Source organism: Cnephaeus nilssonii (genome assembly GCF_951640355.1).
Source record: "Cnephaeus nilssonii genome assembly, chromosome: 4".
Lineage (NCBI taxonomy): Eukaryota > Metazoa > Chordata > Mammalia > Chiroptera > Vespertilionidae > Cnephaeus > Cnephaeus nilssonii.
The window spans coordinates 45,483,321-45,509,964 of NC_137075.1; the positions used below are offsets into that span (position 1 = coordinate 45,483,321).

Below are 26,644 nucleotides of genomic sequence, written 5' to 3' on the forward strand. Positions count from 1 at the left end.
CAGTGAGATCTTCCCTGGCCATATCATCTAAAATTCCATCACCCTCTCTACTCACTTCCTATCCCATTTTCTGCTTTATTTTTTCTCTTCAGCTAATCTGACATACATTTTACTAAATAGCTATACTTGTTAGTCTCCGTCTCTTGCACCAAGCTCTGTGAGCTGTTTTCTTTACTTCTTTATCCCTTGTGCTTAGAGCAAAACCTGTTATAATACGTACTTACTTAGGAAACATCCTATATACTAGTAATATAAGGCTAATATGTAAATTGTCCTTATGGGCAGAAGTTCGACCAACCAAGAGTTAGACGTGCGCTGACCACCAGGGAGTGGCGCGGAACATGGCAGGTATCGGTGACATGGTGCTGGCAGTGGATGGCAGTGGAGGTGCTGCCGGCCCTGATGGTCTCTGACGAGAGCAGGACCACGGTGGGATGGTGGAGCAGGTGAGCAGGCGGTGCCAGGCCAAGGTGGGTGTGAAGGGAGGCCCTGGCCGCTGGCTGTGGCAGGCAGCTGGAGCAAGGGAGGCCCCGGCTGGCAGCCAGCAGCCACTAGAGACCCTACCCGTGCTTGAATTTTGTGCACTGGGCCTCTAGTCTATATATATAAAAGGCTAATATGCTAAGTGCCCATCCGACCGGTTACTATGATGTACACTGACCACCAGGGGGCAGGTGCTCAATGCAGGAGCTGCTGTGAGGCGCACTGGCCATTTACAAAGAAACGGCATTGCGGGCCTGGTGCCCACAAAGCAACATTCAGCTTCCCCCAAGTGGGACACAGGCACTACCACCATCCTGGAGCAACAGCCCACCAAATCACAGCCAATGTTGCCAAGACCCCAGGGCATAAAATGCAGCCCACAGCCAAGCCCAGCCCAGAAATGGTGGCTGTGGGTCCTGGGTAATGATGTAACATAGCAACACCCGGCTTCTTCTCCCTAGCAACTAGCCCCCTTGGAGTTTCTTCAGCCCAGGGAAATGACTTGCTTTATAGCCAGGTAGAAACATTTCACACTTTAACCAAATGTCTGTGAAGTGTTTTCCTGTGCCTCATCTCATTTGATCCTCACAGACATCCTGGATTAGGTAGATAGGACACTCGGTGGAGTCCTATTTTCTTTTCATTAGCCAGAAAATGGAGATTTAGAAAGCGTAGAAACTTGACCCGACTGAAAAGAAGTAAGAAATGGTGGACCTTGAAAATGACTTCAGGTTTTCTCACTGCGCAGAATATAGTCAAACACCGCTGCAGTTAAATACTTTACCCTTTGTAATCCCTGTGTGATCTACAATAATAATCTGCTTCGTGTTGATATTTGCTGGTGTGTTGCTGACAATTATCTGAAAGAGAAGTTGGGGTGCTTTACTGGGCTGGAAAAAGCTTAGCTATCTCAGAAAGTAGGTCTAATTAAGCAAGTTTATTCTATATCTATAAAAGGCTAAGTTGACTTGCGCATGGGTGATACATATAAAGCTCTCGCTGGTGCCAATCACATGTGTGTGTTTTGATCTGTCATTGCCGATTGTGAATTTGGTTGACACTACTATTATAGAGAAAGGGTGAATAGTGATATTGAAATATTTCTTCTAATTAATTTCCTTTCAATGTGCACAAATTCATGCACCGGGTCTCCAGTTGTTAAGTAAATGAATACCTGCATAGCTCCCTCCCTTTCTTGAAATCTAGTCAAGTGCCACCTTCTCCGTGAGGTCTTTCTTGAAGACCCTATATAAAATAGCATCTTTCCCCCTACATACACATAGAGACCATCTTCGTATCCTGCTTTTTAAAAAATGTCACTTAGCACCATTTGACATAGTATACATTTTTTTTTTAAAACTTATTGTCTCTTTTCTCTTCCCTGTAGATTTCAATTTCCACGAAGGAGAAGACTGTATCACCAACGCCTTAGAAGAGCATTTAACTCTTTTGGTAGGTACTCAGTGGTTATTTCCTGGGCGAATTAATGAACCAATTCTGTCCGAAAGCATTCCCTCCGCGAGCACAGACACTGCCAGGGTGGCCATGAGGTTTCCGGCACAATCGAGAGCTCGCCAGTGGGCTCCTTCACTCCACATGACTCCTCAAAGAACGACACTGCTCTTCGCTGGGAACTGCAAAAACATCGGTGTTCTCCAGTTCATTTATGCCCCTAAAACTTAACCAAAGAATTGACAGCTCGGGCCAATTCGGCGAATAAAAGTATTTAGCAAGTCACTTTCGCCAAAGTTTGACGGACTTACTTGACTGCCACCAGCATTGTCAAGCAGTGGGAGAACAACAGCTAGTTCCCAGTAGGGGAGTCCCGGCCGGGCGGGCGGGGTCCCCGCCCGGGGGGCTCAGGATTGGCGGAGGCTAAACTGGCACCGCCCCGGCCGCGATGGGGCGGGCGTTTGGGCGTGGCTGTCTCCCGAGGCTCGCGGGCGGGGCGGGGCGGGGCGGGACGACGTCATTTCCCTACTGGGCTCAGGATTGGCGGGAGCTCACAGGCACCGCCCCAGCCGGCCTGGGCGCGCGCAGGGGCGGGGCCGCGGGGCGGGGGGGCGCGCGGGGCGGAGAGGCTGGGCCGGGGCTGCGGCGAAGTTGGGGTTGGGGCTGGGGCTGGTGATGCTGCGGCTGGGCCGTCTTGCCAGGCTTGGGCGGAGGCCGAGGGATGGCGAACGTGCGGGTGGCCGTGAGGGTGCGGCCCCTCAGCAAGAGGTGAGTCTGGGCGGGAGGGGGCGCCTGAGGCGTCCAGCGAGTTAGGAGGGCGAGGTCCCCGCCTCCCCGGGAGGTGATTCCGGCGGGGAGCCATCGGACACAAAGTGGCCCAGCGGCCCGGGTCCGGAAACCTTAACGGCCTGGCAGGCGGAGACCTCGGCTTGAGCTTTCGCGTTGTGCCCCGGGGGATAGCGGTTCCTGGGTGGACAGGGGTGGGCTGCCCCGTTTCGGGGTCCCGCAGGCAGTTGTGAGGGACCACAGCTCCAGTCTGGAGGCACGCGTTGGGCGTGTCTCGCTGGGTGCGCGGAGAAGGGCTGCGGAGAGGGACTGTCAGTCTCCTCACTCTGCTCGGTGGCGCTCGGTACTTCTGCGAGCACTCAGGAGGCATTGTGGGTGCACGTGGGTTTCTCTGCGAAGGTGTGGCGAAAGGCCGCGTGTAAGGTCTGAGAGGGAAACTGAGGCCCAGAGAGGTCGTGGCTTCATGCTATGCTAGACAGCAGAACCGTGCAATAGGGGAAGTTATTCTAACCCCTTCTCTCAGCTCAGCCTTGGCAGTGCCCATTTCCTCCGGGGTGAATCCGATGCTGCACCTCTCAGCTCTTGAGGCATCCAGTGTCCAGCCACGTAATGTCTTCCTTTTTTCACCAACTTTCCATACGTAGGTTTGGGAAGTCAGGGAAAGCTTCACAGAAGGGTTGGTGTTTGAACCCCTTTAAAAAAAAAATCTTTATTGTTGAAAGTATTACAATATGTCCCCCCTTTTCCCTCATCGACCCCTCCAGTTCACTCCTGCCCCAGGCTCTCGCCACCCCACTGTCTGTGCCCATGGGTTATGCATATATGCATGAACTGTTTTTTAAAGACCTATGAGAGTTTGTTGATAGGTGGAGAAGGTATAAAAAACAGAGAGCAAAGGACTTAGACTGTTAGGAAACAGGTAAGTTTAGTTATTTGGGGAGAGGGTATGTGGAGGGAGGTGAGTAATAGGACATAAAGCTGTGGAGAGTGTGATTTGGGACAGTGGCACATGTTGGAATTGTTTGGGACGTTAAAAAATTTCCAGGACATAAGATGGCTTGAAAATTGGGGCAGAAGGCTCAAAAAGGTATTGTCTCCCATAATAAAATTCGGTGCTAGCAGGGATTGTGTTTGTCCTGATAGGGAGGTGATTGGCTTTGAAAAGTCATGAAGTTGACAGAATAATGAGGAGAGGAGTGAGATGGGGGGAGAAACAAGAAAAACAGAAAAGAAAGTAGGAAAAAGGCAAAAGGGATATAATGAAGAAAAAAAGGAAAGCATCACGTGCCTGAATTGCTGTGTTTAGATTGGTAAATTGATTACATCTGGCTTCTGCTTTACCAGGTGTGGTGGCTCAAGGTTGGTTTGTTGGCTTTTTTTTTTTTTTTTTTTTTTGTTAATTGTCACCCAATGATATTTTTTTCTCAAAATGGAAGGGAGTGGGAGAGACAGAGAGAAACATTGGTGTGAGAGAGACAGTGATCGGTTGCCTGCCACACATGCCCCAACCAGGACGGGGATTGAGCCTGCAACCGAGGTACGTGCCCTTGACAGGATTTTTTTAATGTTTTTATTTTTATTTTTATTTTTTTGCCTCCCATACATTCCCTGACCAGGGATAGAAACCGAAACCTAGGTATGTGCTCTGACTGGGAATCGAACCCACAACCTTTTGGACAATCCAACCAGCTGAGCTACCTGGCCAGGGCCCTGTGGCAGATCCTCTTCTTGCAAAACTGTGCTTTTAGGGGTTCTCAGGATAACAACATTGACTACTCCTCACAGGAACTTCTCTGTTCCTTGGGAACTAAGAATTTATAATTGCATGGATTAGATTAAGAAAATGCTGTTGAAATGGAATTGTTATTTGCAGTCACAGAAGAGAGTAACATCTCATTAAACAAAAGTGAGGTGGAAAGAAGGGCGCAAAGCTTATTTACTGAGCTCATGTGAAGAGCCTTGAGCAGCAGGCAGTAGGTTGTCAGGACTGCAGATGACATCCAGGTGTGAGTGATTCTAGCCGGCTGAAGATTCAGGAACACAGATTCAGGAGTAGATCTGATGCTTTCAGCCACTTATGGAGACAGACACCGCAGTTATGGAGACAGGAGTCGGGAAACATTTTGTCCCAATAGCACTGGGCTCAGCTTCTCTTTTCTTGATTAAGAAAAAGAAAGCAATGTTTTTTATGGGTTTGGGTCTCGTTTCTAGGGAGACCAAAGAAGGAGGAAGAATTATTGTGGAAATCGATGGCAAAGTGGTAAAAATCAGGAATTTAAAGGTAAGCCTGAAATTGTTTTCCTTTTTTCTCTCCACTGAGGGGCTCGTATCATTAAGGGCTTCTGAGGTGAAAGTGTGTATGTGCATGTGTTTAGAGAGGGAGAGTGGAAGAGCTTTGACCAACCACCAAGCAAATATAAAAAAAAGTAGGAAAGAAGTGCAGGGCATGTTGCTGCTGCAGCTCAAGTTCCATCAAATAGGGTGCAGCTGTTTTGGAAACTGGGCAGCAGCCTCTTTGAAAGTAAACACAAGGGGATGTAGGGGAGGCAGGCATGGCCAGCTTAAATCATGTTGGGGACAGTCCATGTGTATACTTAACTCACCTGAGCACTAGTTAGACTTTGTCCCAAGCCTCTCATTTCGAATCATTTGGTCTAGAGCCGTGGTCGGCAAACTGCGGCTCGCGAGCCACGTGTGGCTCTTTGCCCCCTTGAGTGTGGCTCTTCCACAAAATACCACGGCCTGGGCGAGTCTATTTTGAAGAAGTGGCGTTAGAAGAAGTTTAAGTTTAAAAAATTTGGCTCTCCAAAGAAATTTCAATCGTTGTACTGTTGATATTTGGCTCTGTTGACTAATGAGTTTGCCGACCACTGGTCTAGGGGTGTGTGCATCTGCTAATGCAGGATTCATCTTGGCCATAGTGAGGACCGAGTAAGAACCGTCAGATCTCAGAAGAGAGTCAGTCACTAGTCTGAGTCTTGTTACAAATTCTCTTTCACAGATTTGACCGATTTTTGAGTCACAATTGGACAAATTGTGGGTCTTTCCTCCTCTACCTCTCTCCACTTCTAAGGCTAATTTCCTCCATCCCATTCCTCTTTTCCCAGGCTAGTGGAAGTGATTCTTTTTCTTTGCCTCAGAGAGTGGAGGGTAACAGAGTGAGGGTTATCTGGACCCCAGGCCTCCCAGCCATGCCCACTCACAGGTTACTCCTGTGATGTGATCTGTTTTCTTTTGTCAGTAGCCCTCTGCTAAAAGAGAACAGGAACCATCAAACTGTCAACAGGAGCTCCCTGGGGACAAAACACCTTTTATTCTTTGCTGTCTCTTACTTATATCTCTGTTGCCTAATCACTTCAGCTGCTTTGTTCTGAGAGATCATATTTTTGGTTCTTAATAATTCCTGGCCAAGATCAAACTCGAATCTGCCTCTTGCACACCTCGCTGGCTGGTTGCTTCCCTGAGGTCAGTTATCTAAGAATCTCTTAGTCATTCTGACAGCCTCATTTTACTGTGATCTGTGGGTCCTTCTGCTAGGGCTTGTCTCTCCCTGTTCAGAGTCTAAATTTTAAATAGAAAAGACAGGCATTTCTGTGAATAACGCCATTCTCCCCAGCACAGTACCTTGAGGTTGTCGGTACAGTTCCAAGCTCTGGCTCTGGCCTCGTTTACCTTGGGCAGTTGGATTGGTCCTAGCTCTTCTGTCCAATATGCTTTCTAATTCACGGTGAAATCCTTAGGTTGATAGAGCCTGTCAGGCCCAGGGACTAAAGAATTCATGTATTTCTGTATCTGCTATAGAAATACTTAGAGGGAAAAATGATAGTGATAAGAAGATGCTTGGAGATGTAAACGTTTCTCTCCCAAGGTGTTCTATATCTCATTTGTAGGCAGATATGTGATAGTATGACAGACAGATATTTAATTAATTCTCTTTGGCTTTATTGTACCTAACAAGATGAGGACAGAGGTTACTTGTGTTCTTTTTTGTTTTTTAATATATTTTTTTAATTGATTTTTTATAGAGAGGAAGGTAGAGGGATAGAGAGCTAGAAACATCGATGAGAGAAACATCGATCAGCTGCCTCCTGCACACCCCCCACTGGGGACGTGCCCGCAACCAAGGTACATGCCCTTGACCGGAATCGAATCCAGGACCTTTCAGTCCGAAGGCCGACGCTCTATCCACTGAGCCAAACCGGTTTTGGGACTTGTGTTCTTTTTTTAGATAGATATCATAAAGATTCTCATGACCAGTTCAGGTCTGTCTAGCTACAGCAGAGAGGAATCTAGTGCCACTAGCCAGATTCCAATATTATAATAGAGAAGACACTGGATCCTATATTTGATTTTAGGTGGACAGTCGATCAGATGGCTTTGGCGACTCCCGGGAGAAGGTTGTGGCATTCGGCTTTGATTACTGCTACTGGTCCGTCAACCCAGAGGACCCCCAATATGCATCTCAGGATGTGGTAATGTCATTTTTCCTTCACTCTAATCAGTTTTTCGTAACTGTATAATTATTGGGAAATTAACATGGAATCTGGACCCTTCATATTTCTTACTTATAGTAATTTGGTTAGAAACTATTGATGTTTAATCTAAAAAGTGGTAGTGAGAGGCATCAGTTGCAGAAAGAGGAAAGGACTGCTTGCTCAGGGCATGGGACTTGGCTAGTGTTTATTTAGGCTTTGGGCTCAGCATGATTCAGTGGGTACAAGTTAGTTTAGGTAGTGTCTGCTCCTATGGTAAGTGAATGGGCTCATGTCAAACTTGGCCTTGTGTTGCATGCAGTGGAAGGGCCCAGGAATCCTAGAGGTTAGTATCTTCTTTGTGCCTCAGGCTTGTGCTTCTAGGCTGAGTGCAAAGGGCTAGACAGCTAGTCTGCCAGCCTGCAATGTACGTAAGAGGTGAATTCTGTTGATCTGGTGAGGATTGAGAGGATCAGCTAAGGCTGTTGGTCATGCTTCCTGTGTCTGGTAGTGCTGCCCAGCTCTCTCACAAGTTTCCGAGACAGCAGGTCTTACCAGGTGGATCTACAGGACTTCCCTCTGTTTCTGTGAAGCAACAGCATTGTTCTGATGTCCTGTCCAAGGTCATGACCTCAGTCCCCATGCTGGCCAGCAAGCCTTGCCTCATTCAGTTCTGTGACCATAGACAATAGCCCTCACCCCAGGAACCTCCAGGGATTCTATGAAAATCCATCCCTAAAATTAGAAATATCATTTATTTGGCCTTCATGGATCAGTATCATCATACTTATACATCTGAAAGAAAACACTTCAGGAGTATGTCTTTAGAAAATACCATTGGAAAGGGAAATATTTTTGGGGGAACCCTGGACAACAATTGCCTATCTGTCTATATACCTTTGAATAAAAAGCCAAAGTGTTTTCTAAGTATTTTAGTCTTTTTTGTTTGTTTTTGTTAATCCTCACCTGAGGATATTTTTCCATTGTTTTTTAGAGAGCGTAGAAGGGAGTGGGGAGAGAAACAGAGAGAGAGAGAGAAACATAGATTGGTTGCTTCCCACAGGAGCCCTGACCAGGGCTGGGGATCCAGTCTACAAACGCGACATGTGCCCTTGACCGGAATCTGACCTGAGACCCTTCAGTCTGCCGGCTGATGCTTCTATCCACTGAGACAAACCGGCTAGGGCAGTATTTTAGTCTTTTGTGAAACTTTCTAATTATGCCAAAGGAACAATGCTATCAAGCTTGAGTGACTTAGAGGACAGTACTGATCTTCCGTTGATGCACATTTCTGAAGATGATTGGATAGTTCTGAACCTTTTGAGGGGAACATGTGGAAACAAGACCTGAGACCATTGTGGGATTTGTTGTCTCTGTGGGTTCTTTCCCCTACCTTTGTAGTCAAACTGGATTTGCTGTAAATCCTCAGCAGAAAAAGGCAGTGCGGGCATTACATGGCCCCTGCTGAGCCTTCTCTGTCCTTTGGAGATGAGGGAACTGGCAGGTGCAGGCTTGTCTAATGGCCCTTGATTTGTATCCCAGCACCCAAGTATTGCTGAGGTGTCTGGTTACTGGTATTTGTAATTGTTTTACTGAGATTCTCCAAGAAGAGCCAGGAAAGAAACCGACTCTCAAATAAGAGGATGGAATGTCTACAGCAGTTCACAGTTGTGACTACTTGGGGCATAGAAGGCAGTGCTCTTCCTATTAGTAGAAAGTGGGAACATACTAGTAGCTATTTCAGTCTTCCCTGGCCATAGCACACTTAGAGCTGGCTGTTCTGTACCTAAGAAAAATGAACTGTTTTGTGTAACATTTGATACAATCAATAATCTGGGAGGTGTGTGTATATTTGTAAATTAAAAAACTACATATATATATCTATATATCTATATATATCAATAAGCTGGGGTATGATTTTGTGTGAGGCTCACGTTTTACTTTATGTAGTTTAAATGTATAAAAATAATCTAGTGGAAGCTTAGAAGTCCATAGATGATGAGGATTCATAAATATGATTTTTCCTTTGTTGCCTCATATGATTGGAAAGATCAAATGGGATTTTGGACAGGAAGCCTGTGCAGAGAGATAAAACCGGAGTGTCCTGAGGTTGATTCTGCTTGTTTATTAATTGTCTAAGGCCTCATTGGTCCCAACGGGAGTCAGGATAGGAGAGAGAAGCAAAGGAAACTTTGTCACAAGATGGAGTAGGGCCAGAGGTCCCAGAATGGTGGCAGGACTCACATCCATATGATTTGGTCAGAGGGATTCATTACTTTAACACAGAGATTGGAGTCTAGACTTCACCCTAATCCCTATGGCTCTGAGATCACCAGGGAGTAGGAGAGGCAGATTATCCTAAAATCATAGGACTTGGGATGGGAAGGAATTTAGGTGTCATCCAGTTTATCCTCTCCCAAAGTATAGCTATCTTCTCTGCAGCATTGGTGATCATATTTAGGGGGTTGTAGAGAAAGGGGTCAGTCTTATTGAAGTATAATTTAGATATAGTAAAATTCACCCTTTTAGTGTACAGTTCTATGAGTTTTGACAAACACAGTTGTGTAGTTTACCATCTACACTAATAAAAGAGTAACATGCTAATTGACTGTACCTTTGCGACGCCCATCAGTCAATCAGGAATGAGTATGCAAATTAACCAAAGATTGTGGGTTAATTTGCATATGCAGGCGCCGAGCGGCCGGGGGCAGGGGGGAGATGCTTGCATTGTTGCCATGGCAACGACGCAGGTGTTCCACACCACCCCAGCCGCTCAGGGCCTCTGGGCAGCGTGGGAAGGTGGAAAGGCGGCTCCGGGCCAGAGCGAAGGCAGTGCTGGCAGCCAGGGGAAGGAAGGTCCATTCTTGCACGAATCTTCGTGCATTGGGCCTCTAGTCATATATAAAACAGTGCATCACCCCTAAATTCCTTCATGTTGCTTTGTAGCCAAGCTTCTTCTTACCCCCACCCACTGATAACCACTGATTTGTGTTCTGTCCCTACAGTTTTACCTATAGGATATCTATACATCTGATAAAACAGAGTGTAGCCTTTTGTTCCAGGATGTCTACAAATGTAATAAAACAGTGTGTAATCTTTTGAGTCTGGTGGCGGCTTCTTTTTTTTTTTTTTTTTAGTTTGGTTTCTTTCATGTAGTCGAGATTCATCTCTGCTGTTGTGTGTATCATATCTTATTCTGACCTTGATTCAGAATTACCGTATTTTCCGGTGTATAAGACGACTGGGCGTATAAGACGACCCCCAACTTTTCCAGTTAAAATATAGAGTTTGGGATATACCCACCCTATAAGATGACACCCGGCGTATAAGACGACCCCCGACTTTTGAGAAGATTTTCCTGGGTTAAAAAGTCGTCTTTTACGCCGGAATATACGGTATTTAATCTTCTTGCCCAGAAGGAAACTCGTGGTTTTGGAAGCACTGATTTTAACTGCAAAGAGGGACCAAGTCCCTGGAGGACTGTGCCTCCTCCATCTCTGGGTCTCTTCTTGTTGTGAAGGAAGGACTATCATCACCCTTAGAAATACAGCTCTGATTTCAGAATATCCAAATATCTGAGGGAAAAACTTCCCCCACTGGCCTTAGAGGAATTTTGAGCAACATTATAAGCTATTGCTTGGTAGATGTTGACAAAAACTTCACCCATTTGAAGTTGGTGCTGCCTCATTGTAGTCTCTTAGAATGTGAGAGCTTGAAGGGAACTTAGCAGTCATCTAGGCCAAGGTTGATATTTTGACCAGATAGTTCTTGTTGTTGGGGGTCTGTCCTGTGCACTGTAGGATGTTTAGCAGCCTCGCTGGCCTCTACCCACTAGATGCCAGTAGTAATCCCAACTATGATAATACAAAATGTTTCTAGACACTGCCCACTAATTTATGGCAACTCCTTATGTTTCAGATATAGCCGTGTGACTCATATGGGGTTATACAGGCAGTTAATGCACAAGTGGTACTAGACACATGCTTCTTATGTTGGTCTTTTCATTGCATTGTATCATTCTACCTCCCTCTTTTCATATTTTACGGTCTCAAAAGATAAGTTCAATGCCGAAACTGGTTTGGCTCAGTGGATAGAGCGTCGGCCTGCGGACTGAGAGGTCCCGGGTTCGATTCCGGTCAAGGGCATGTACCTTGGTTGCGGGCACATCCCCAGTAGGGGGTGTGCAGGAGGCGACTGATCGATGTTTCTCTCTCATCGATGTTTCTAACTCTCTATCCCTCTCCCTTCCTCTCTGTAAAAAATCAATAAAATATATTTTAAAAAAAAGGTAAGTTCAAGATTCCTTAGTGCTTTAGCCATTTCCAGTTCTTAGTGGTGACACACTTGAATAAATAGATCACATGTCAACAAACATGGGCATCTAGAGAACAAATCAGCTACTGCACGTTCTACTGAGAGGTAGCTTTATTTGTTAAATATCCATACATTCTTTTAAAAAATATATTTTTTTTATTGATTTCAGAGAGAGGAAGGGAGAGGGAGAAACAGAAACATCAATGATGAAAATCATCAATGGGCTGCTTCCTGCACGCCCCTTATTGGGGATTGAGTCCACAACTTGAGTATGTGTCCTGACTGGGAATCAAATCGTGACCTCCATGGGTCAACCACTGAGTCACACCAGCCAGGCAAATATCCATATATTCTAAAAAAAATTTTTTTTAATTGATTTCAGAGAGGAAGGGAGAGGGAGAGAAAGAGAGAAACATTAATGATGAGAGAGGATTATTAATTGGCTGCCTCCTGCACGCCCCCCACTGGGGATCGAGCCCACAACCCTTCAGTCCACAGGCCGACGCTCTATCCACTGAGCCAAACCAGCTAGGGCTGATTTTTTTTTTTTAACAGAGAGAGAGGGAGAAGGAGAGGAAGAGGAAGAGAAACACTAATGTGACATCAATTGGTTGCCTCCTGTATGCACCCCTATGGGGGATTGAACCTGCAACCTGGGTATAAGCCCTGACTGGGAATTTAACTAGTGACCTTTCAGTGCATGGGACAACACTCAACCAACTGACCCACACCAGCCTGGGCTATCCTTTCTTTTGATTATCTCCCCAAATATATTAAATCTATATTATTTACTCCATTTTATAGGTAAGGAGCTGAGGCACAGAAAGCTTACAAGACTTGGCCAGTAAAGGTAGAGCAGGGATTCAAATCCAAGACTGTCCAAATCTAAATTACATCCTATTTCCACTAACTCCCAAAGTTAAAAAAATCCCATTTAGTCTACTAGTGACTTGGTCATTTCTTTATAAATATTATCTCGTTTGATACCTTCAATAGCCTAAAAGGTAGATGATTTTATCCTTCTTTTATAGGTAGTTGAGGAAATTTAGGTTAAGAGATGTTACTAGTACATGATCTGGCCAAAGTCAGAAATGAGTCTTAGATTTGAACACAGGATCATCTTAACACAAAATTCATATTCTTCACTACACTACAGTGTAAAAAGGGGGTGGGAGGGAGAGGGATAGAGGAAAAGGAAGGGATGGAAAAAGAGAGAAGGGGAAGGTGAAAGAGAGAAAAGACTATAGTGGATGGGGACTGGTAGGGATGACAGGGAATCATATCAACTATCTTGTCCATTACCCCATGACCCTAGTGTCATTAGTTTCTCATTTTTTAAAATTAAAAAAAATTTTCAGCTACAGTTTATATTCAATATTATTTTGTATTAGTTTTCACAGTACAGTGGTTAGACAATCATATACTTTATAAAGTGTTCCCCCCGATGTTTCTAGTTCCCACCTGGCACCATACACAGTTATTACAATATTATTGACTGTGTTCCCCATGCTGCACTTTACATCCCCTTGACTATTTTGTAAGTACCAATTTGTACTTCTTAATCTCTTCACCTTTTTTACCAAGTCCCCTCGCCCTCTTTCCTTCTGGCAACCATCAGTGTGTTTTCTGTATCTATGAATCTGTTTCTGTTTTGTTTGTTCGTTTATATTGTTCTTTTTTTTTTTTTTAAATATATTTTATTGATTTTTCACAGAGAGAAAGGGAGAGGGATAGAGAGCCAGAAACATCGATGAGAGAGACACATCGACCAGCCGCCTCCTGCACACCCCCCACCGGGGATGTGCCCGCAACCAATGCACACGCCCCTGACCGGAATCGAACCCGGGACCCCCCAGTCCGCAGACCGACGCTCTATCCACTGAGCCAAACCGGTTTCGGCCGTTTATATTGTTCTTATATTGTCCATATATAAGTGAAATCTTATGGTATTTGTCTTTCTCTGAGTGACTTATTTCACTCAGCATAATACTCTTCAGGTCCATCCATGCTGTCGCAAATGGTAATCCACTTCTCATTCTTTTTTTTTTTTACTTATTTACTTATTTATTTTTATTGATTTCAGAGAGGAAGGGAGAGGGAGAGAGAGACAGAAACATCAATTTTAAAAATATATATATTTTATTGACTTCTTACAGAGAGGAAGGGAGAGGAACAGAGAGCTAGAAACATCGATGAGAGAGAAACATCGACCAGCTGCCTCCTGCACACCCCCTACCGGGGATGTGCCCGCAACCAAAGTACATGCCCTTGACCGGAATCGAACCTGGGACCTTTCAGTCCACAGGCCGACGCTATAGCCACTGAGCCAAACCGGTTTCGGCCCCACTTCTCATTCTTAAGGCAGGTTGTTACAGGTCTGAATTGTGTTTTTAGTCTTTGTTAATATTTGGACTTGCCAAAGCTTCTCCAGAATTGTCCTACATTTTTATCTGGCTTGAATCGATATTAAAGTTAATGTACTTCTCCTCTGAAGTTAAACCTGGATTTGTATTCAGGCACAGCCACTTAGCTGTTTTTCTTTGGAGAAATCACTTAACCTCTCTGAGTCCTAGTTTCTTCAGCTTCAGTTATTGTGAGGAGGAAGTGAAATGCTTATGTAAAGTACCTAGCCCAGGGCTTGGCAACCAGGAGTTGAATAAGGGAGGTCATGAGTGCTGTGGCATCCCTGTTGTGTGATTACCATGATCTCAGTATGAGAGAAGCAAGGCCCATGCTTCTAAGTGCTGAACTGGGTTTGAAAGTCTCTTTGAATCCGCTTATGATCCCTTCTGGGATCAGCATGCTCTACCTGGAAAATTAACTTCCCTCCCTTCCTTCTGGTCCAGAACATCTGTTGGAGCCAGAGTCCTCTGCCGAGCGTATTGTGTTTGGGTGATTGTGTGTTTGTAAAACTTTCCATGAGGAGCATTAGCTCAGCTTTACCCACCAAGGACTGTAATTGGCTGTCAAAACAAGTGCAGACTGAGTCAACAGAAAGCACGTCCAGAAACAAAAAGCTACCCAGCCCTTGTTGGAAAGCAATTGCTCCTATTCTCCTGGGAATCTTTACTTTAAACTGGTCTGTTATTTAGCTAAAACACAATACCTAAAGCACTTGTAACTTTTCCAGATAAAAAATCACGTGAGTGAGCCAAAGATTTCCTCCCCACAACCACTGAATACAAAACTGAACTTACAGCGTCAATGTTATTGTATTTGTTGTTGTTTTAATAGTTGTTTAGTCTCCACATACACTGAACATCAAACAGAGTATATCCATTGCCTACCATCAAAGAGGAGAGAGACAGAGACAGACAAACAAACAGAGAGAGCGTGTGTGTGTGTGTGTGTGTGTGTGTGTGTGTGTGTGTGTGTGTGTGTTAGTTACAGATTCTTTGGTGAATGTTTTCTCCAGATCCGGACTTCAACTTGAGGATGTCAGGAACTTGGAGAGGCTTCAGAGGACCCCCACCCCAAATGATTAAAGGGCTCCCTGCAGGAACCAAGAGGAAAGCCACTACCAGTGCGGCACACCTTGTATCCATTCTGCATGGAATAGGATAGGGAGGTGGTAATAATACTCTGCAAGTACAGAACATGGTGATTTTAGCAGTTTATGGTGCATTAGAATCAGCCAGTCTTCGTTGCCATTAGGATAAAATAGGGGATTTCCAATTAAACGTCACAGGATATGTATTTAGGACATGAAAAGTAACTTATGCAGAATCTTTAAATTCTGTTATGTGGTAGCTAAATAGTTGGACTTTAGAATTCCAGAATGCCGATATTAGAAGAAATGCTAGAGACCACTCAAGACACTTAAAGACAAAGGCCTAGAGAGACAAAAATAAGTTAAGATTTTTTTTCTTTTTGACCAATCCAGAATTGTGTGTAACGTTGTAGGGAAATGCCTATTGCTTATTCTAGTGACAGGGACCATGAACTGCAACACAGAGGTTCCTGCATGGCAGGAAATGTGCTCTTAGCAGAATCCCAAGGAAAGGTATTTTTCTTTAAGATGGGACCTACTCCTGGCTCTGTACTCAGTCAAGATGAGGCAGCCGCACTATTGCCATCTAGTAGTATGGGGGAGGGCTGAGTGCCTGTTATTATAGTGTGACCAGGCTGCACTTAGAAGCAGCATTTCTGTCTGGGGATCTGAACCGATTATAAGACAAAGACAAATGATCTGTCACTTCATGCCTCAGAAGGTGAGTACGATGAGGTGGAGAGAAGGAGTATGGCCCTCACTTTTTTTTTTATGCCTCACTTCTTTGGTATCTCCTGAACTCAGCGTGTGAATGAAGGCTTTAGGGAAAGAGTCAAGAAGGCAGAATAGTTACTGAAACTGAGGAGGGACTTAAGAGGTGCAAGAGGAGGGGGAAACATGAAGAAGAAAGAAAGGTGAGAAGGCATTTGGGAGTTCATGGAGGGGAAGATGCTGTCAGCATCCTATCACTATTTACAGTTGATATTGTTATCTTCATTTTAGGGATAGGCTCAAATAGGTTGAGTAGCTTGCTTTAAGGTCACACAACCAAGTGATGGAACAAGCATTCAAGCCTTTTACTGTGTGACTCCAAAGTCCAGGCTCTCAAATGCTGCACTACACACAGCTCCATTTCTGTATTTTCAGTGCTACACATCTTAAATTAATGGTTATCGAATTAATTATTCAACTTATGGTTCAGTGGATGAGAGATAAGTTGGGACTCTGCCTTTTGGATCTCACTACCTATTTTGGCCTTGCAGTTTGGGTAAGTTAGAGAACCATAGACTTGGTCCCTCTGTGCATCCCCTTTCCCTAATGCCGTGGTTGGCAAACTGCGGCTCGCAAGCCACATGCGGCTCTTTGGCCCCTTGAGTGTGGCTCTTCCACAAAATACCACGGCCTGGGCAAGTCTATTTTGAATAAGTGACATTAGAAGAAGTTTAAATTTAAAAAATTTGGCTCTCAAAAGAAATTTTAATCATTTTACTGTTGATATTTGGTTCTGTTGACTAATGAGTTTGCCGACCATTGCCATAATGCATATATGTGCAAGGGAACTGGGAGCATGTGGGTGTCAAAGCATTTTCTCATGAATATTTGCAGAGCTGGGTACATTCCATCACTAGCGCTATTTCTTCCCAACCAAGAAAGAGACAGAAGTAGAAGTGAGAGAATTTTATAAGAAAAAGCCTTTTTTTGTGCAATAATTGAATGGGCTCTGCAGGCATGAGTGGGGGAAGGGAGATCACCATGAGTATTTCATTTCAGTATGTTCCCTCTGCCAGCGGCACAGCTGCTCAGCTCTGTAAGCATGTCCATGGGCTGGATTTTAAAGGAATAAGGTCATTTTCTTGGCTTCATCTAACTCATTCTTTCCCTCTCTAGAAACTTGATTATGACTCTTTAAAGACTCAGAAAAATCTGAAAAACAGAGATTCTTGACTCTTATTGTTTGCTGCTGGTGCTAGATGCCTATGCAAAAATGAATAGCAGAAACTAGAGAAATATTTTAAAATGCAAAAAAGCTTGTTTGGATTTCTTTTTCCTCTGTGAGCCAAGGGTAACGAGAATTTCTGGTAGCAGCTCGAGTCGTTGAGATCTGGAAAGAGAGGTTATCTGGAGGGGAGGCATGCCTTAAGCTTGGTAGTCAGTTGTAGACCTGGGCAGCCTAAGCATAAATACAGAGAGTCCTGAGTCAGTTGTCCTTGACATTACCTAAAAGTTCTCTTGCTTGCAACTGCAATGCTGAGAAGTACTCCTGTGCTCCCATTCCCTTTACACTTGAATTTGCCCCGGAGTTTAAAAGGATTGTCAGTTGCTTAAAGAGGAGAAGTATAATGATGGTGATGATTGCTTTGAGAGTCTTTGGAAAAATTGACTTGCGAATAATCTAAACAGGAAGACATAAAATGAAGAATAGCCCTTTGAACAAAAGGCGTGTGTCCACCACAATAGTGCACAGGCAGACTCTTAACAGCAGGCCTCTCCAGAGGAAGCCCCCTGGTCCACCTTGCTAGGTGCTAAATTCTCTCCCACATACTTGCCCAGTAAGCCTGTGTCCAAGTAGCCCCTCAGCACCATTTCAATGGTTCTCTGTTTGGGGGAGCCAGCCCAGCAGACTAAGAAAAGGCCCCTTCTAAATGCAGTGTTCTGCATTTTGGCTATAATTATTTTTTCCTTGTCCATTGGGATTTGAGAGCCCAACGACGTTCCTAAATCTTGACTTAATTTATAGCACAAATGTGTGGGAGAAATGAGAGTTGGACTGTTTTGTTTGTTTGAAATGCAGATTGTCTTGAAAATTATTATTATATATGCAAATTCTGCCCTACCCTCACCCTCTTCCAAGATTCCTCACAAAAAAGGTCATACAGTGAGGCTTCCTGTTGGAGCAGAGGAGCTCTGGGGCTATAATGTGAAGGGGAGGAGACTGAAACTCATGTCTTATCTCTGTTCTGTTAATAAAATGGGAGTTTGTGGGTTTTAAAAATTGTTTCTAAATGGAGAAGTAGATGACTTCATTTTGTTGGGGGTTGGGACTTGTGGCTTTAAAGAAATGGATTTTCAGTAGGATGTATATTTTTGTTGGATTTGTTTGTTTGTTTTTTTAGAACCCTCCACAGCAACATTGGAGACCATGGAGTTAAAAGAAACCTTTATCAATTAATTGTACTGTTTGTGGAGTTGTATAAATAATAACAAAGATCCTCTTAAGACGTTTATATTCTTACAGTAAAAGATTAAACTGATATTTCTATAATAAAAGAGGAAATATGAAGTATGTTTTTGAAAACATACACACAAAATAAATGCAGTGTTCTGAAAAGGGTTCAGATGCTTGGGGGGAAAAATGGGACTGGTTTCTCTCGAGTTCTATGCTCAGCAGAAAATAAATGACTACATAAAAAGTGTTAGCAAATTTATTTGTTTATTAAAATATTTTGCTGTGGAGGCAATACAAGCTAACTCTACGATATTCAAACAATCCAGAAGGGTATAATGTAAAAAAGTGAAAAAAACCTTTCTCTTCTGTCTCCCCACTAGTCTTTTTTTATTTTTATTTATTTTATTTTTTTAAATTTCTTTATTGATTAAGGTGTCACATATTTGTCCTCATCCCCCCATTCCCATCCCACACCCCTCCCCACGGATGCCCCAACCCCCTGTTGAACTTAACCATTGGTTAGGCTCATATGCATGCACACAAGTCCTTTGGTTGATCTCTCCCCCCTCCCCCCACCCTCCCCTATCCTCCCTCTGAGGCCCGATAGTCCGATCGATGCCTCCTTGTTTCTGATTCTGTTCTTGTTCATCAGTCTATGTTGTTCATCATTTCCCCTAGATGAGCGAGATCATGTGTCACTAGAGATATACTTATATGAACTGAATGTGAGATGAGCAATAATAGTTATGCTGACAGGCAAATGAATCAGTCTGTAGTGAGTTTCTTTCTAGACCAACAGTTCTTATGAGACCCAATATCAATGTCCACCAGTTCCTTATGTGTACATGTGGGCACTGACCCCTCTGCTCTGGATGGTGGACAAATGGTGGTAATGCAGGTTCGATTCCCTCTGGTTGGGTCTCGGCCGGACCCAGGTGCGCGCGGCTTCCCCCGGACCCGGGACCCAGCGTCACCCGGATCCAGGGGCACATGGCCTCACCTGGACCCGGGATCCAGCTTCACCCGGACCCAGGGGCGCGTGGCCTCACCCGGACCCAGGGTCCAGCTTCACCCGGATCCAGGGGCCCACGGCCTCACCCGGACCCGGGACCCAGCCTCACCCGGATCCAGGGGCACACGGCCTCACCCGGACCCGGGGTCCAGCTTCACCCGGACCCAGGGGCGCGTGGCCTCACCCGGACCCAGGGGTGCGTGGCCTCTCCCGGGCCCGGGACCCAGCCTCACCCGGATCCAGGGGCACACGGCCTCACCCGGACCCGGGATCTAGCTTCCCCCGGACCCAGGGGCGCGTGGCCTCTCTCAGACCCAGGGTCGCGTGGCCTCACCCGGATCCAGGGGCGCATGGCCTCACCCGGACCCGGGACCCAGCCTCACCCGGATCCAGGGGCACATGGCCTCACCCGGACCCGGGATACAGCTTCACCTGGACCCAGGGGCGCGTGGCCTCACCTGGACCCAGGGGCGCGTGGCCTCTCCCAGACCCAGGGTCGCGTGGCCTCACCCGGGTCCAGGGGCGCACGGCCCCACCCGGACCCAGGTACCAGCCTCACCCGGACCTAGGGGCGCATAGCCTCACCCGGACCCAGGGGGGGCGGTCCCACCCGGACCCGGGACCCAGCCTCACCCTGACCCAGTTCCCAGCCTCACCCGGACCCAGGGGCGCGCGGCTTCACCTGGATCCGGGACCCAGTGGGGTTTCGTCTTCTTGATCCCAATTCCTATTGGTCAATTCCATCTCAGCAATTCCTTCGGCCATTTTCTCAGAGCTCCAGGGCAGCCGCTGCAGAACTCGTTGGGCGGCGGGCTCGGCGAAGCTCCGGTGTGCCCGGTGCACGGCGGCGGGCTGGTCCGGGGTGGCTGCGTCGGCTCTTAGGTCTGCAGCGGTGGCCGGTCGCCGAGCGTGTGCACCTGGCCGCTTCCGGGGCGTTGAGATTCTTGAAGGACTCGGAGGTCAGCAAGCGTGGAGTCTCCCACCCCATGTCTCCCAGTGGCTCGTCTGTCCGTGCTCGGCAGCGAGTGGAGCCGTCCCCTCAGCTGGAGACCGCTGGGGGAACTGCGCCGAGCACGTTCCAGGCCGCCATTGTGTCGCCTGAGCCATAGTTCTTATAGTGTGATCTTTGGGTCACCGGCATCAGCATCATCCCGCGTACCCCTCTCTTTTATTCTAGTTGTAGAGCATCTGCTCACCCAGCCCTCCGGTGGTTCTGGATGGTGTCTGCTCTGCTCTCCCGTTGTAGACTCAAAATTGTTGTGGTAGGCAACAATCAGGCTTCCGCCCTATGCCTTCATCTTGGTCCTCCTTTGTATAGTTAAGTCTTGATTGTTGTTGGTGTCGCTGGGAGGAATTGTCCTCCAGGCCAATTGGCCGTGCGGACCCTCTGTGTCTATAAAGGAAGAGTTGCTGTGCAGGAGACACGTTTATGGGCCAGGTCTTGGTGCAGCAAGGCTTTGGCGCTCACTGAATCTGCCTCCCGAATGTGTCCCTTATGCGAGTGGTTGAAATCTGGTGTTATCTCTCACCGACCACTAGATGCCCTCGTTTCTGGGTCTCCAATGGAGTGTAGGTCAGCTACTGCCTGAGGCCACCCAGCAGGAATTACAGCAAAAACTGCAGTTTCCTCCTCCTGTCTGAGCGGCCCTGGAGCAGTCCGACTAGAACCGCAGTTTATCTGGTCAAGCTGCCATAGGGCAGGCCACCCACATGCAAAAGCCGTTGCTTGGAGCCCAGGTGGGCCTGCAAAACGTGCGGGGTGGGTCCCAGGGCGGGGCGGGCCTCAGGGCGGGGCAGGGCCTCAGGGCGCCACCAGGCCATGGCGTGGCAAACCGCAATGGCTGCAAGTCTGCTTTTTCTGCTTTCCACGTTTCTAAGCCCCCTCGTTCCGCACTCCAGCGCAGCAAACACTGATTGCTGGGCGCACCTCCGCAAGGAAGTTACTCCCACTCTCTGACATGAAGGCCGAGAGTCCAGCCTCTCCCCGCAGGCATCTGGGTCTCCCGCGCGTCCCCAGAAGCTGGATTTCAGGGTGATGGGGAGCTAATCTCCCCTAGGGTTGAAACAAAAGCTGCATGTCCCTTCCCCTGCCGCCAGCCCGACACACACGCCTCCGCACCTCAACCCCTCCGAGTTCGCTCTTTCCTCTTCCCTCTTAGCTGTAAATCCACCATTCAGCCAGCTCTCCTGTGGTTCTGGGTGGCAGACGCTTCGTTCTCCAGTTGTATCCTTGAAATTGCTGTGCGAGGCGAAGTTCCTTTGTTTAACTTTGCTGCCTTCTTGGTTCTCCTCTCTCAAAATGGCTAAAGAAAGTAAGACAGGAACTCCTAAAAATCCTCTGAGTCGGTGTTGGCGGTCTCCGGGGCCCCGAGGATCTCACTGAGTAGGTCGGCCAGGTCAGTGACGCGGATGGGCCCGTCCTGCAGAAAGATGGTCTCTTCCTTCACCGAGAGCCCCTGCGCCGAGTCCGAGGCCGCCGCCACAGCAGCTGCCGCGGTCGCCCACGAGCTCATGGCCCCGGCTGAGGTGCTGACTGAGAGGAGCAGCTGCCCGGCCTGGGGAGACACGAGCAGGAGTCGCCGCGCTCACCAGTCCATCTTTTAGTTGTATTTCCAAAACTGCCATGCGGGGCAACAGATCAGCCGTTCACCTCCGCCGCCATCTTGCTCCCCACTAGTCTTATTCTCTAGAGGTAACCACTGTCTATAGTTTTTTTGCTCTTCTTCCAGACATCCTCTAAACATAAGTAAGCATAAATTATATCTTTTTTTAAAGAAAGGGACTTACACCATGCATACTATTTTTCCAACTCACTTTATTCTACTCAACTAATCTTGGCCCTAATTTATTTGCAATACCTGTTGTTCTACCTCACTGTTGTTGGTTTTTAAAATATGTTTTTATTGATTTTTAGAGAGAGAGGGAGAGGGATAGAGAGATAGAAACATTGATGATAGAGAAACATCATCGACTGTCTGCCTCCTGCACACCTCCTACTTGGGATTGAGCCTACAACCTGGGCATGTGCCCTGACTGGGAATTGAACCAGTGATCTCTAGGTTTCTGGTTTAAGCTCAACCACTGAGCCATGCCGTCTGGGCTCTACCTCACTGTTTTAGTGCTACATAGAATTCCATTGTATGAAGGTATTATAGTTTAGTTTTCTGTGATGGACAATTAGGATATTTCCAGATTTATGCTATTATACATAATACTGGAGTGAATATCTTTACATTTTTTTGTAAGTATAACTGTAAGATAAATTGCTACAAGTACAGTTGATGTTCAAAGAGTATGTATAGTTTAAATTTCAACAGATTTTTGTCTAATTGCCTTCCAAAAAGATTGTAGCAATATACACCCTTAACAATAATGTATCAATACTTTACCACAGCCCTTGTCAACATTAAGTGTTACCATACCTTTTTACTTTTGCCTATCTGATATGTAGAAATAGTATCTTATTGTTGCCTTTTATTTTATTTTAATTGAGGTTGAGCATCATTTTATGTTTCTTGGCCATTTGTATCTTTTCTTCCCTGTGAAGTATGTGTTCATATACCCCCCCCCCCCCCATTTTTCTACTGTATTCATCTTTTTCTTACTTATTTTTAAGAGAAGTTAGCATATTAAGGAAATTGACCCAAATGTCATAGATGTTGCAAATATTTTCCCTGCTTTTTTTGTTTTTGTTATTTATTTTTTTAATTTAAATTCTTTATTGTTTAAAGTATTGTTTTTATTATTTTTATGGTAACCCTCTCACCCCAGCTGTGTGTGTGTTTAAATGTAGTTGAATTTATCAGCCTTTCTATATAGCTTCCTGGTGTGTTAAGTTTTAAAAAACCTTCCATTTCTGAGATTATAAAAATATTCACCATGTGTGTCTTTTTCTGGTATGATAGTAGATTTGTCTTTTTAATATTTCAATATTTGGTCCATTTGAAATGAGGTAGGGCTGCAGCTTTATCGTCCCCCCCCCCCCCACTAGTTAGCCAGTTGTCCCATTCCCATTTATTAAAAACCCATCCTTTCTCCACCAATGTAAAAAGCCACTTTTATCCTGTATTGAATTCCAGTGTATACTTGGAGTCTCTTTTAAAACTCTGTTTTGTTCCATTGACCTATTTGTATTCTTGTGCCAGAACCACACTGTTTCAGAAGTTTTCAAATGTACATAAAAGTATACACCATAGTGTTTCACTACTTTTTAATATTTGACAGGAGTAATCCTTTCTCATACTATCCTGGTTATTTTGGTTTTTGTTCTTCCCCCAAATGCCATGTACTTCCCTGTTTTTGCTCATGCTACCTCCTCTTTCTAAAATATATAAAAACTAGAGGCCTGATGCACAAAATTCATGCAAGAGTAGGCCTTCCTTCCCCTGACTGCCGGCACCAGCTTTCCTCTGGCACCTAGGACCCAGGCTTCCCTCTGGCAGGCGCAAGCGCAGTGGCTTGCCTCAGCTTGAGGCAAGACGTGCAGGTAGGCACCTGGACCCGGGCTTCCCTCGCAGCCCCGGCTTCAGGCATCTGGTCTAATTAGCATATTACGCTTTTATTATTATACTGGTAGATATCTCACCTCTCCAGTTCCTCCCATTCAAAATGCTCTTCAGGAGCTAGTTAAAATGGTACTTCCTCCTTGAAGTTGTCACTACTCCTTAGATTCTCATAGTATCTTTTTTTTTTTAATCATTAAAAAAAATTAAATTCTTTATTGTTTAAAGTATTACATGAGTCTCTTTCCCCCCCCCGCCCCATTGACCTCTTCCCGGACACCCCTACCCCCCAGCACATGCCCTCACCCCCCTACTGTCTGTGTCCATTGGTTATGCTCATATGCATGCATACAAGTCCTTTGGTTGATCTCTTAACCACACCCCGCCTTCCCTCATAGGTTGGACAGTCTGTTTGATGCTCCTATGACTCTGGTTCTATTTTTGTTCATCAGTTTATGTTGTTCATTATATTCCACAAATGAGTGAGATCATGTGATATTTATCTTTCTCTGACTGGCTTATTTCGCTTAGCATAATGCTTTCCAGTTCCATCCATGCTGTTGCAAATGGTAAGAATTCCTTCTTTTTTTACAGAAGTGTAGTATTCTATTGTATAAATGTACCACAGCAAATCCACTCATTTGCTGATGGGCACTTAGGCTGTTTTCAAATCTTAGCTATTGTAAATTGTGCTGCTATGAACATAGGGTTGCATATACCTTTCTGATCGGTGTTTCTGTTTTCTTGGGATATATTCCTAGAAGTGGGATTACTGGGTCAAATGTAAGTTCCATTTTTAATTTTTTGAGGAAACGCCATACTGTTTTCCACAGTGGCTGCACCAGTCTGCATTCCCACCAGCAGTGGAAGAGGTTTCCTCTATTATAGTCTTTGACACTTCTGTGTATTAACTAAAATTACTGCTCTCTGGGTACATGACTTCTAGACAAAGCCTAGAAGGCATACTAGGCCTCTTTCATCTTTGAATGCTCCACGTTCCCTAGCACAGTGACATTTCATTCATTCAGTAAGCATTTAGGAAGTAACTACAAGTCTGTAGTACAATGGGCTTGAGTGCTATGGGGAATATGGAATGAAATATGATGTGATCCCTGCCCTCAAAAAGTTTGCAGTCTTATTGAAAATACCAGGCTTTAGGCACATAAAATAATCAACAATACCAAGCATTCAAGTGTTAAATGAGTGGTACTTACAGTAAGTACTTTAGGAATCCATACTATCCGTAGATTGCACTGAATGAATTTAAGGGATGTCATTTCAGTCAGAGGGAGAGGCATAAGCAAAGATTCTAAGGCAAGAATGTACACGCTGTGTTTAAGTAGATTAGGGGGTACCAGTCCAGGGTGAAGCTAAGAGAATATAGTCACAGTGTCCATCTCTCCAAGTGTCCCAGGAGGCAAGACTCCCACATTCAACCTCTGAGCGGCCCAGACTCCTAGGAGATGTGGGGGCTAAATACAATTTCTCTGGCACAGTGGATAAGTGACCTCAGGAGCATCCTTGAAATTTAGCTGAGTTCAGCAGATAAAGGCCACATCATCACTTCCCTTCCAGAAGCAAGAAAGGGAAGATGGGTACTTCCACTTTAGATAATTTGGGAAGCCATGAAAAATTTTAACCTGACTGCAGGAGGCAGAGTATCCTGGATTACAGAAACAGCATTCACTCATTCAACAAACATTTACCTAATGTATGCCAGGAGTATGCTAGGTGCTTGGTAAACAAACTGAGTGTGTGTAGTATGTGCGTATGCGTATGTTTTGCTCAATTACTTTACCTCACTTGCTATATCTCCATTTCTGCAGATCAGATTTTAAGCAAATCTAATGTCTCCTCTAGAGGTTCTAATGGGCTGTAGTGCCCATGTCATCTTTCCGTCCCCCACACTGTTGCTTGGACACCACTTCCTTCCTTTGTTTCCAGGTTCTAGGCGTGAGGCCATGGTGCTGCTCTCTCAGGAGCCTGCCTATGAGACATGATACATGTTTCTTGTTCCAGATGGTAGAAGTGTTCTGATTTTAACATTTAAGCTACTTTTTTTGTAGAAAAATAGCCTCTAGGAGCACATTACTGGTTTTTCCTTATGTATGTGCATGCTCATTGAGCTTTACTAGGACCTTGCATGTCCAGATGCCCCCTTACTGTGAATGGAAGAGGATGTACCTCCTCCTCTTTGGGAACACAGAAGTAGAGATCCTGCTGTAGTTCTGCCTTGCTTCTCAAAGTGTGGAACTTAGTATTGCCTAGAGCAGGGGTGGGGAACCTTTTTTCTGCCAATGGTCATTTAGATATTTATAAATCATTTTCGGGCCATACAAATTATCAATTTAAAAATTAGCCTGCTATATTTGGTCAAACATTTAATTAACTCACCCCTAATACCTTGGCAGGGCCAGACCAAATGATTTCGCAGGACTTACAGGGCCCTCGGGCTGGACGTTCCCCACCCCTGGCCTAGAGCTTGTCAGAATGTGTACTTTCAGACCCCACCCAAAGGCACTGAATCAAAACCTGCATTTTAAAAAGATCACCAAGTGATACCTATGTCTGTGAGGAAGATTCAGATCCAAGATTTCTGAGGTAGAGCTTAAGATGCTGCTGGGCTGAGGACCACACTTAGTAATAAGATTCTAGAGTACGTGATATATTCCATCTTGATGGATGGAACTGATGACTGCATTTCCCAAGGACCAGTTAACTGTACTTTTCCTTTGTCTGTAAAATGTGCATTATTCCCTGATTGAAATTCCTCTTACTTGTCTGTCTGGAGCTCCTTCCTAGGTTTCATTCTAGATACCGCTTAGTCTTATAATAAAATAGTTGTATGAATCATTTAATTGAGGCTGGCTACTTAGCATATTAACTTGATGTATGACTGTTATGGAGGGAGCTGGGTTCAGTGAAACCTCTCCTCTCTCTGCAGGAAAGGCAGAGTTGACAGTTTCT

At 45.4% G+C, this 26,644-nt stretch overlaps 1 protein-coding gene across 2 annotated transcripts in view; it reads left to right on the top strand.

The window, feature by feature from the left end:
* The first annotated feature begins 2,563 nt into the window (after nucleotides 1-2,563).
* The window catches only part of STARD9 (StAR related lipid transfer domain containing 9), a 101,621-nt gene continuing 77,540 nt past the window's right edge, over nucleotides 2,564-26,644 (top strand). For both annotated transcript variants that reach the window (XM_079768918.1, XM_079768917.1), the window contains exons 1-3: nucleotides 2,564-2,703; nucleotides 4,933-5,002; nucleotides 7,077-7,193. In XM_079768918.1, the coding sequence (XP_079625044.1) occupies nucleotides 2,657-2,703; nucleotides 4,933-5,002; nucleotides 7,077-7,193 (234 nt within the window). In that variant the 5' untranslated portion in view covers nucleotides 2,564-2,656. The remainder of the gene's footprint in view (nucleotides 2,704-4,932; nucleotides 5,003-7,076; nucleotides 7,194-26,644) is intronic.